The sequence below is a fragment of the Macrobrachium nipponense genome, chromosome 16 (assembly GCF_015104395.2).
Source record: "Macrobrachium nipponense isolate FS-2020 chromosome 16, ASM1510439v2, whole genome shotgun sequence".
NCBI lineage: Eukaryota > Metazoa > Arthropoda > Malacostraca > Decapoda > Palaemonidae > Macrobrachium > Macrobrachium nipponense.
The window spans coordinates 38066509-38079237 of record NC_087209.1 but is presented as its reverse complement, the minus strand read 5'-3'; the positions used below and the strand labels follow the sequence as shown (position 1 = coordinate 38079237).

Here is a 12729-nt window from a genome sequence, read left to right as displayed (position 1 = left end):
CTATTTTTCTTTCTAGAATCATAGAAGCAATCCCACTCCTTCCTCTAGTAAAGGTCTTTGCCTTACTGCCTCCGACTCTTAATATTCTTCCCAGCCGTTTTTTTATGAGTTATGATTCCTCACTCATTCGAAAAGGTCCAAAAGTCTAACATTTGATCACACAGTTCCTGTACTCCAATCAATATGTCAGAGGCATGGTACTCCTCCCCGCTCTTAGCCCAGGTGTGGCGAACTCCTGTCAGTGCAAGAGACTCGCTCAGATTCCTCCCTCCAACTAGTGAGTCTTCCTAATGTAAAGGACCGATGGTTTGTATATCATGTGGGAACAAATAATAATTTTGTAAAGTAAATAGTATTTTTCCTAACTATGCAAGCCTGAGGTTCTTTACATTACATTTATGTCCACCTCATGCCACCCCTCAATCTGAAACCTGGGCCAAAAGGCAAACTGGAATGTTTACATCCAGGCAGGCAGATATTCCTGCCAACCAGACAGTAGTTACTGCCTAACCACCTTGTTTAAGAGTTTAATGGCTATTTTTATGCATGACACTTACCTGGCAGGTATATATATAGCTGTATTTTCTGAAGTCCGACAGAATTTAAAAAACTTTCGACACACGCAGTGGTCGGCCAGGTGGTTAGTACCCATTCCCGCCGCTGGGAGGCGGGTATCAGGAACCATTCCCATTTTCTATTCATAAATTTTCTGTCGCCAGTACTGAAAACACCTGTTTTCAGTACCTCCGGCTTAGGATTTTGGAAACTTCATTTGCCGCTAAGTATCCTAATTGTCTTTTAATTTATTTACTTGGATTTGTGGCTAGGCATACGCTATCTTAAATTGATTTGAATTTGATTCATTTTTGCATAAGATATCTGAATCTAGTTAAGCTAGTTTCAGAGGGTGTTGCCTGCAAAGATAGGGTGTGGCTACCGAAAGCTTCGGTAGTTCCGCACTTGGGGGGCGCAATTAATCAGTAAACATGTCTATTTCCGTAAAGAAAAAGTATGATTCGTATGTACGCAATTAATCAGTAAACGTGTCCTAATTCCGTAAAGAAAAAGTTTGTTTAGTATGTACGCAATTAATCAAAATTACGAAAGTCAGGGTAGTGATACTGCTAACCTTCTGGTAGACTTTATTTTGGCCTAACGCTGTAAAGTATAGGCCTACGGGTTATGACTATGTCTGCGAGAGGTGATCGCTCTCCTTCATTGTTGTGAAGAGTTCTACTTCTGTTTTTGTTACGCCTAACCCTGTAATGTTGCCTTCGGGCCCTAAAACAGTGTCTGTAGAGGTTATTGCCCTTTCTCTTATACTATTTCGATTCGTAACTTAGAATCGAAAGTGCTTGCTTTAGAGAGCAATAGTGAAGTGGCTAAGTGCAGTGACAGTGCCCCTTGTGTAGTGGAGGGTGCGTCAGATCGGCCTTATAAAAAACGCCTCTAGGTCTAGACCTCTGTCTAACTCCCAGAACCAAGGGAGAGGGCATGTCGAAAGCCGAAGGAGGGTTACAGGGAACCCCACCGATCTGGCGTGCCTTCGGCAGTTTCTGATGAAAATCCCCAGACTGCCAAAGTGCGTGCACATGCACGAATCCTGAAGGATTGCTTCTCGTCCTCCAAGGCGTCCTCCCCGCACAAGGGTTGGAGCTCTCGGAAGGACTCGCGCCCTCTAAGAAGCTTTATAGAAGAGGACGCTTCACGTCCCCTCTCCCTCGTTATGTGTTTCAGTGAGAAGTAAGAAGGCGAAAGTTGCCTGATCACGTGTACTTCTTTCCACCAAGAAATATGAAAAAGAAGGCAGTTTCTCTCGCTTGTTTTGACGCCTGTCAGGAGCGTGACGCTTTTCTGCACGCTTATTTGGACGATCGGCTTGAACAGGACGCTCGGATGGACGCACTCACCAGTGGACGCCGAGCGTCCTCGCCAGTGGCCGCCGAGCGCGCACCAGGACGTGGACGCCGAGCGTCCTCGCCAGTGGACGCCGAGCGTCCTCGCCAGTGGACGCCGAGCGCGCACCAGAACGTTTCTGTTGAACTCTTCAAGCTCTTGTTTAAGATTTGAGCCTCAAGAAAGTGAACAGAACTTCGTCTTCGAAACCCAGCAAGACCTCGGGTTTCGTGAATTCAAGAGGTCTCTGTCAATATTATATTGCTTTTCGCAAAGGTGGATGGAGTTAAGGAAAGCTCAAGGGAAGATCTCGTTTTCTCTACCTCAGTCAAGACTTTGAGATAAGACAGTTACAGGTTATGTAAAGGCTCGACGTCCTGAACGTCAGGATTTTCGGCAACGTTCAGTAGGATTCTTGCAAAGGCACTCATCAAAAGGACGCTCTTCAGGAAAGCGCAAGACAGGACTTCCTTTGCCATACTGCCAATAAATTTAAAGCTTTTAGACCATCTGAAAGGGTTTTTCAGATGATAGATTTTGTTAGTTTCTAGTCGAGACTTCCATGCCGATTGAGCATCGTCGTTCTACCTACCGTAAGCCCAGTCTCTTAACAGGATTCTTGTCCCTTCCTTGTTTGAGACGGGAATCGAAAAATAAAAGGCTCGACTTCCTGGATTACGTTTTGTCAATTCAGTGACTTTCCCCCATTGACAATATACTATCGTTTTGTCAAGTAAGTGGGTCTCCCCTCATTGACAAAATATCTCTCTGTACCGTTAATGGGTTAGTTCTCATTGACAAACATCTCATTAACTTGATATTGCGTAAGCGAATAAGGACAAGGTTCGGAAGAGCTCTCCTTCCTCATTCGCAGACTCGTACAAGAAATAGACTTGTAGACTTCGTCAATGAACGCTTATGTCCAGTATCTTAAGAAGCTTGAGCTGTCTGCTTCGATTCTCTAAGTTTTGTTCATGAAACTTGCCTGTCAGATATGTATGTAGCTGTATTTCCGAATTCAGCTATATATATATGTCTGCCAGGTAAGTATGAACAAACTTTATTGTGATATAATAAAATTTTTTGCCTTGCATTATTTTACTACTGGTTGGTTCAAGTCATACACGCTTGCTGTAGTTACCTCTTCGGATGGCAACCGAGAGGTCTATTGTCTACTATTTTAAGGACATTTAATCGTCACTCCCTGCAGCCTTCCAGGAGTTTCCGATTTATCTTTTACCGTTGTATGGTAGTGTTCTGACGACACAAACGCATCTATATATTTAGCGTTTTCTGTTTCGCTTAAATATACCAGCTTGAGAGTCTCTTTTTGTTCAAAAAATAACGGACCTATTTCTTCGTAGAATAGGGTAGCTGGCAACCCAGACATAAAGTTAAGAGACGACGTTCGTAAGCTGCTGGCTGCGCTGTGTCTGACTGTCCAAGTTCCAACCGAGCCAGTAACAGATCGTGCGCTGTCATCCGCGGTAGGTTACGTCTCTCTCTCCTGCGGGATTGACTGACTAACCGTATCTCTGTGCTGGCGGTTACGTCTCTCCTGCGGGATTGACTGACTAACTGTATCTCTGTCCTACAATCACGGACTTTAGCCTAAGATTGAGGGGATTTCTTACGTGAATGAATAAACGTTGCATTAGTTTTGCCTTACTATGTTCAACAGAGTTATCTCTTAATCCTTTCGGTGCTCGTTACCGCACTGTATAGAACTACGAGTCTACCGCAACATTGCACTTTTATATGCTCTCCTGCTTAGGCAAAGCGCAGCCTTATAGGGAAGTAAGCATACTCGGGGAGGGAATGGATGAGCTTGCTGGGGACCATTTCCTTCCTGAAGAAGTTTGTTTCCCCAAATAGACTGCAATTCAAACCACAGTTTTTTCCTACCGGGAAACTGAAATATTATTCAAGATCTAGGAATTATGCTGAACATCTCTCAGTGCGTCATGATAGAAAGAAGGTGCCGGACATCTGGATAGTGTTTCAGATGTCCTGGATCTTAATCTGAAAGAAGTAAATGCAATTCGGTCGTCCCTCCAGTCCTCGAAACGAGTTTTTGGAACCAGTGGTCCACATCAACTCTGATATTCCACAGCTCTCTCATATCTTAAGAAGTATCTTCTCTCGGTCCCTGCTCGAGTTTACGAGAAAGAGCCTATTATAACAACAGGCGTAGAATGTAACGATCATCTAGAGGTTCGTTACAGGATTGCAAAAGTCCGTACGAATCGTCTCGATCGACGGCAGCAACGATAGATTACTAACATGCTAGGTATTTTAATTAAGTGGTGTTCTTTTTATGGTTGTCTGAGAGGGTTATTTCCTCTTCAGTATGTGAAGTGTAATGTGTTACGTTAGCTTTGTGTGTGGTTCAGGTGGTCTAACTTATTCTAGCATGAATGCCCTGGTAAGAGAGGGCTAGGGTTTCCTGTCAACAAATTGTCCCGTCCAGTTGTCAGACCCTTGTTGTTAGCTTTCTCAACAAACAGGTCACATCCTAGTTGAGAGCTACTAAGGTTTAGCAGGCTAAGAGGCAGGACCTACGAAGTCAGCTACCTTGAGGCAGGTAAGGAATTTAATGAATAATTTTAAAAATTAGTTAATTTTTGAAGTTATGACGATGTTGCTGTCTGTGACCCACCTCCAAATGTGTCAATCAGCTATATATATACCTGCCAGGTAAGTGTCATGCATAAAAATGATATTGTTATGATACAATAAAGTTTTATGCATACTTACCTGGCAGGTATATATAATTAAATTAAATTCCCACCCTCCTCCCCTCAGGAGACAGGGTTCAGAGAAAATCTGAGGAAAACGGGAATAGTTCCAAGTACCAGCGCCACGGGAACGTGGGGGAGATCACCTGAACTACCAGTGGTCTAGCGGTTGCCGAGAGTTTTGAAAATTCTGCCAGTGCGAACAGACAACAGAGAATGTTGTTTGACAGATTTGCATCTGTCAAACAACAAAGACCTTCACGATCATTGAGGTCTGTGGAATCTCGATTCTAGCTCACCATCTACTTTTTGTCTCGCCTGTTTTCTCGGAGTCAGACACTCGTGCGAGATCAGGCGACATATAGTAGCCCTGAGTTTTTTATTGACGAAGTCGATTGCGGACGACGTTGGGTTGCGTTGATACACCCCCAAGGTTTGCTTAGATTGAATCGCCCAGGCAGTCCAGACACTCATCCTTCAGCTAAGAATAGTGCCTTTTGGTCTTCAGGGTACAGCCTTGCTGTCCTTGATTCGTCTGACTGGTCAACTGGTCGTTCACCTGACTTTAGTACAGACTGTGCATTTCCGGATCGAAGCTTTCAATATGGAACTTAGACGTAGTCTGAAGTTCTTGATGTCAAAGCATTCGAACCTCTCCTGCCTGTTAACTTCTTGTATGTGATCAGGAAGGCCTTCTTCTAACCACCCTAGATACGACAAAGAGGGTTAGTGAGATTTTAAGCCATCGTCACAAGTTTTGGCTTTAGAGAACACAAGGAGGTGTGCTCTCTAAGCCTTTCGTTATGGCCTAAGAATGGAAACCCTTTTTGTCCTTGGGCCAGGATCTTGGAAGCAAGGATGGCACAAGTTAGTGGGCAGGAGCCAGAGAGAGTCCTGTGCCCTGTCAGGTCTCTCAAGTTTTATCTACTTAAAATCAAGAAAGTCGAAGTCAGTCGGGCAATCTGCAGTGTTCCGAAAAAGACCAGACTTGCCCATATCGAAGTACACCCTGGTTTTAGTTTTAAGGAGTTCTTTCAAAAAATGCTCCTTCATTGTGTTTGCACAAAGATTTGAAATCTTTTTATCTGAATGCTCACGAGGTGAGGGCGCGGCCTCGGAAGCATTTCAACAGAGCATGGCACTCAGCAACATCCTGAGTACCATGTTTTAGCGAAGCAACTCTGGGTTCACTTCACACTCAATGCGAGATGTGAAAGATGGCATATGAGATCTGCTGCTCGCTAGGGCCATACGTTGTCTGAGACACAATTATGGGGGCAAGAGTACTACTCATCCTATCCTGTAGAAAATGGTTAGGAAGAGCTCTTAATTTAGTTGTGGAGTCGCTGACAACGGCGACTTCTTAACTCTGAAGCCTTAGTTGAACACACATTAACTTTGGCTAGGTTTGGTCATGGTGGGTGGAATATATAATTAATATATATATATTATTTTTATTTTACTTCTTAGCCCTCATGGTATGGTCAATATGGTCTAGTCACATTGTGGTCACGCCCCCGTTGACAGATCATCTGGAGTGCACCAGCTTTATAGGTCTCTACCTCGCTGGCAACTCTAGTAAAGCAGAAGCAGACTTGGGTGACAGTAATCACGAAGTCGGCTATGCTAACAGGTGGAACCAAGATGTAAATCATCTGCATGCATTTGTGTCCCAAAATCCTTCTATTCTGTCCCTTCCCACCTCCAACGGTGGGGTTCAACTATATATATATCTGACAGGTAAGTTCATGAGCAAAATGATATTGTTATGATACAATAAAGTTTGTTCATACTTAACTGGCAGATATATATATATTCAAGTACCCACCCACCTCCCCTCAGGGGACAGTGGAAATAAAAATTATGAATAGAAAATGGGAATGGTTCCTGATACCCGCCTCCCAGCGGCGGGAATGGGTACTAACCACCTGGCCGACCACTGCGTGTGTCGGAAGTTTTTTAAATTCTGTCGGACTTCAGAAAATACAGCTATATATATACCTGCCAGGTAAGTATGCATAAAACTTTATTGTATCATAACAATATCATTTTTCAGCTTTGCCAATAGTAATTCCTAATGTAAAGGACCTCAGGTTTGTATAGTTAGGAAAAATACAATTTACTTTTAAAAATTGTGATTTTCTGACCTGCAAGATGTTCTCAATAGAATGTTGTTTTAGAAAATTAATTGTCTAAGTTCATCTCTGTTTAGCATGTTACTTTATTTATTGACTAATTAAAAGGTTTCATTCCTTTCTAGGGCAATGCTACAGAAGAATCCAGTCTCTTGTCAGAATCTGGCACACTGTCCTCAAGGGCATCATCAGTTGATTTGGCATCAGAGGACTTCCCTGACCCATCCCATGATGTAAAGATAAAAGATAACACTATCTTTCAAGGTTGCATGGCTTTACCAGCTGATCATTACATTAACGGCGAAACAACAAATTCATCATGCACCCCAGTAGCTGAGCATGAGCCACCTGATCATGCACAACCTGAAGCTTTGCAAAAACATTCAATTGATGAAAGTAATGTCATAAATTCAACCCAAATTCACCCAGATGTATCAGTTGCAGGAATGACACCAGCTTTTACAACCCCAATAGAAATAGTTCCTGGTCCAACAAATATTACTCAGCCAAACTTGGGTCAAGTGTTTGGTGGAGTCCCTGACAGAACTTACGAAAACACTGTCAATGGAATAGTTGGTGTAATGCATCAGCCAACAGCATCAGCAGATAACCAGCAGAGTTCATTAGCATCATATTTCCAAACCAATGCTTCACAAAGTGATCCATTTGCATTCATATCTGAGACATCAAGTGGTGATGTAGTGTCACAAGTTGATACATCATACAAGAATTTTGTAAGTCCAGAGGAGCATATGCCGGTTGTTGCAAGTCCCACTGTCATAGAACCAGATGATATTGATAGCCAAGATTGCACTGAATCAGATAATACCACATCACATCAGGAACTCACTTCATCATCTGCAGACATCCCAGAACAACCAAAAGAGGATGTCCCCGAGGCCACAGCGCCCACCAAAACGACAGATTACTCCGATCGACAAAGTGCTGTTGACTTCATTGACAGAGATGGCTCTGTCAGTTCAGAAACTACGGCAAGTGTTACCACAGCAATACATCTCACTGCAGGGGACCAAACGAATCAGCCTATTTTAAAGTCTTCCTCAGAAAGTCTTCGACAGATATCCCTGCAACTGAGCGGTCTCATGAGTGAAACAGAAGGAGCAAGTAAGTGCCTGGCTACTGGTAGTATTTGCACACTTTAGAATTTTACATTTGGCTAAAACTGTGCAAAAATTGAGGTATAACTTATGGTGTTTGTCCATGATTTCACTTTAGTTTTTCCCTCAGTTTTCCTCCATAATTTTGAAATGCTTTCTAGATGAGGGATTTATTGTAAGTGAACATCATTATTTCAGTAATATAGTATGTAACAGTCACTCGGTCAAAGATATGTATGAAATATTTTTAGAGATATGTAGGTACAGTAAGGCAGTTTGGTTGTAGTACTCGGAAAGTTTGTGTTGGGACCATTATATGTCTGAAGTAACATTGTAAGTATTAGTTAAAGCCATACCTGTTAATGATAGTTCAAAAAAAATTATGCTTAACTAGTAGCAAAAGAAAATTGTTACATAATTTTTTTGCATAATAGTGCCCATTCAACTAATAATGTTAGACAGGATTATATAAAGTATTTATTTATTTTCAAGAAATTACAGTACTACTAGCATTAGTAACTACTGTCGTTTCACAAAGAAATTACGTGAGAAATATTTGAGAAAATTAAAACAAAGGCACAGCACTTTACTCAATGTAACCCCTATTAAAGATAGTGTTAACTTTGTAATTTGATATCAGTACATAATACGCAATAGAATACAGTAATTACATACAGTGAATACTTAAAACCCCTCTAAAATGCTTAAAACTGCCTATTTTGATAGTTAAAACACAAAAAAAATCTCATAAAAATGCTTTTACCTGAGTATTAGAATCCACCAATACTTAGAACCCCTATAAAAAATGCTTAAAACTGCCTACTTTGTTAGTTCAAACTCAAGAAAAACCCACTAAAATGTCTGGTTTTTTAGTTTTATCCCAAAAAGTGCATTTAATCATGAAATTGATATGAAAATACAGTAATTTGTGGATATTTCTGATAATAAAATAATGTGAATATCCCATGAGTAATGGGTAGATATGGTCAATAGAGAAATCTACGAATACATGAGTCCACGAATGCCGAGAACGCAAATAAGGGGTGTCCACTGTAATTTTTGAACATTGCTCAATGGAAAATACTGTGAATAGGCAAATTTTCCGTGAATAATGGGTATATACGGTCCATAGAAAAATCTGCAAATAGAACTGTATACGTAGTTATGGGTTTTACAGAGGTGGTTTAAAAAATTGCTCATTATGATAGCATAAAGTATTGTAACTAATAACAGGGAAGGCATTATAATTTAGGAGTTTTAATATGTACTACTGTTCTTTTGAATTAGATTTTTATACATTCAACTTCCCTGCCAGATATATACTTAGCTATAGACTCCGTCGTCTCCGACAGAATTTCAAATTTCGCGGCACACGCTACAGGTAGGTCAGGTGATCTACCGCCCTGCCCTGGGTGGCAGGACTAGGAACCATCCCCGTTTTCTAATCAGAATTCTTCTGTCGCCCGGACCATCAACATTGTTGTTGGTTCCTCTCGATTGGTTTTTCTTTTATCACCGGCAATTGATCTTCTTGACCGACTTTTGGTGACGTATCTGGATTGTTGGATTGGCATACGCTTTTGTGGACTGTTTTGTGGACTTGATTTGGAATTTCTTAATAATGTCTGACTCTGGAATGGTTGTGAGACGTTGTGTGAATGTAGGCTGTAAGGTGAGGTTGCCGAAAGCTTCGGTAGACCCTCACACGGTATGCAAGGGGTGCAGGGAGTATGAATGTTCTTTTACTAATACTTGTAAGGAATGTGAGAACTTGAGTGAGAAGAATGGAAGAATCTAACTAATTATTTAAAAAGTTAGAGAGAGAAAGAGTGAGGAAGGCTTCTCATAGAAGTTTAAGTAGTTCTAGATCTGAACTAATTCCAAGCTTGGGATCTTCCCCAAGGGTAAGTATTGCTACTTCTCCTTCCATTGCAGCCCCTTCTCCTATTGCAGAACCTGTAGATCCAGCAAAAGAACTTGCGGATCTAAAAGCAGCCTTCAAGTTGATGGAAAACAAAATGGCTGCCATACAAGGTAAGCTAGTGATTTTTCAGTGGACAGTGATATGAGTGTCCCAGTGTAGTGGAGGGGCATCTGGTCGGCTCAGCAACGCTTCCTAGGTCTAGACCTCTTCCAAGCTCACATGCCCAGAGGAGAAGGAATGTCGAAAGCCGAAAGGAGGTTGTGGAGAATCCCACCGATCAGGTGTCCCTTCGGCGGTTTCTGTGACACCCCAGACTGCCAAGGATCGCTATTGTAAAAGCGTCCTACGTGAGTGTTTTTCGTCGTCGGGATCTTCATCACCGAGACGTGATTGGAGAGATTCAGATCGATCTCGGCCTCTCAAGAGGAGTTGGAAGGCTCCGACTATTGACTCGAGCCCAGAAAACTTCCCTGAGGAGTCTCCCTCGGGAGTGAAGAAGGCAAGAAGAGCCATTCTTTCAACCAGAGTGAGAAGGAGGCAGGAGGTGGAGGCTATGGACTCCTCCCCTCCTCCTTCCCCTCCTCCCGAAGAGGATAAAGAGGAGGCTACGAAGAGGTTCATGATGGCGATGCAGGAACAGATTTCGTCGTTGTAGGAGTCCTGTCAAAGGAGCCTCCTAGAAGGAAAGACACTTCCCTTCCTATTAAAAGATCCTCCAGACGTATGGAGGTATCTGCCTCCAGGATCGATACTCCTACTCGAGGTGAGGTTTCCGGTACGAACCTGGATGAACCGATCAGACGTCTGGCACCGGCCAGGAGTGAGGAGTCACCCAGGAGGCAGGAGCCAAGAGCCAAGAGTGAGGAGTCAACCAGGAGGCAGGAGCCCAGAGACAGGAGTGTAGAGGCATCCAGGCAGGAGGCAGGAGCCAGGAGGCAAGAGCCAGGAGGCAAGAGGCAGGAGTCAAGAGGCAGGAGCCAGGAGCCAGGAGGCAAGAGGCAGGAGTCAGGAGGCAGGAGCCAGGAGTCCGGAGTCAGGAGGCAGGAGTCCGGAGTCAGGAGGCAGGAGTCAGGAGTCAGGAGGCAGGAGTCAGGAGCCAGGAGGCAGGAGTCAGGAGGCAAGAGTCAAGAGCCAGGAGGCAAGAGTCGGGGACTCGTTCCTGGAGGTTATGACTCTTCTCCAAATAGGAGCTCCTCTCCTTCAGAACATAGGAGGTCTTGGAAGGACTCTCCCTCCAAACGTGAACTTTCTCCTTCGTCTGATCGAGGGTTAGACGAGTTGTCTGATGACGAACTCTGCTAATGAGGGACTTTCTAGTTATAAAGTCTTAGCCTCATTATTACTTCAAGAATTTGGAGATTCTCTTAGTCCGGCGGCTCCTCCTTCTCCTCGTTCGCTCTTTCAAGCTCGGCTACGGCAAAATCGTCGGCCTTTTTAAAAATGACCGCCTGCGATATCTATGAAGAAGGCACTCCATTCTTTAGATTCTTGGATGGACAAGAAGAAGGAGTTAGGAAAGACGGTATTCTGCATGCCTCCTTCCAGATTGCACGGGAAAGAGAGGTATTTGGTATGGACAGGAGAGACTATGGGTCTTTCTCTACCTGCCTCTTGCAGATGCCGACTTTCCAATTTAGTGGAGGCCTCTAGACGTCACTCCTTAGGATCGGTCAGAGCGACGTGGAGCACTTCAGAGTTGAACCACTTTCTAAAGGGACTTTTTGTCACTTTAGAGGTGTTCAATTTTCTGGATTGGTCACTCGGAGTTTGGCGGCCAACAAATCTAAGGATCCGGAGTTTCTGAAAAACCCAGAAATTCTCCATAGCGTCCTGTCCTGCATGGACAAGGCAGTACAGGATGGTTCGGGTGAAGTGGCTTCCCTTTTTGGTGCTGGTCTCCTGAAAAAGAGATCAGTTTATGGATCCCTATTATCGAAAGGGGTTTCTCCGAGCCAGAGGACTGCCTTACTGTTCGCCCCTCTATCGGATCATCTGTTTCTTCTCAGTTAGTGAAGGATATATCTCGCTCGCTAACTGAGAAGGCGACACAAGACTTACTAACGCAAACGTCCAAGAAAGGACGCCTGTAGTGTCGACGGTTAAGAAGGACTCTCGTCCTCCTCAGCAGCCCATTTCGTGGAGGTGCAGCGGGCCTCTTCCCCTGCCAGAAAGAAGAGCTCTGAAAAGAGAGGAAGGTCTTCATTTAGGCCCTTCAAGAAATCCAAGTGACTTGTTGCTCCTCCAAGCACCAGTGGGCGCCAGACTCCTAAACTTTGCAGGGAGTATGGGCAAAAAAGGGGAGCCGACCCTTGGTCAGTGTCGGTCCTGAAGAAGGGATATGTAATCCCCTTCGACGACAGCCCTCCCCTAACATCTACGCCTCGGGAACTGTCAGCGAGGTACAGAGACCCGTTAATGAGAAAGACTCTCCTTCAAATGGTGGAGCAAATGTGGGAAAAAGAGGCCATCGAACTTGTGCAGGATCCACACTCCCGGGATTTTACAATCGCCTTTTTCTAGTACCAAAGGCATCGGGGGGGTGGAGGCCAGTTCTGGACGTAAGCGCTCCTGAATCGCTTCGTACAGAAAAAGAAGTTTCGCATGGAAACGTCCGCTCAGTAATGTCGGCTCTTCGTCCAGGAGATTGGATGGTCTCTCTGGACCTGCAAGACGCATATTTCCTTTCCACGTTCCCATTCACCATTTGTCAAAGAAATATCTTCGCTTTGTAATAGGAGACAAGATCTTTCAGTTCAGGGCTCTGTGCTTCGGTCTGTCTACAGCTCCACAAGTATTCACCAACCTGATGGCGAATGTGGCAAGATGGCTTCACCTAGAGGGAATAAACATCTCCCTCTACTTGGACGACTGGCTGATCAGGGCAAGTCGAAGATTCAGTGCTTGGAGGACTTAGAAGT

General features: G+C 43.8%; 1 protein-coding gene across 1 annotated transcript in view; it reads left to right on the top strand.

Moving 5' to 3' along the window:
* Window positions 1-12729, top strand: part of LOC135195676 (golgin subfamily A member 2-like) — a 212058-nt gene that overhangs the window by 48183 nt on the left and 151146 nt on the right. Inside the window, exon 3 of the mRNA XM_064222066.1 lies at window positions 6895-7894. Within this exon, the coding sequence (XP_064078136.1) occupies window positions 6895-7894 (1000 nt within the window). The remainder of the gene's footprint in view (window positions 1-6894; window positions 7895-12729) is intronic.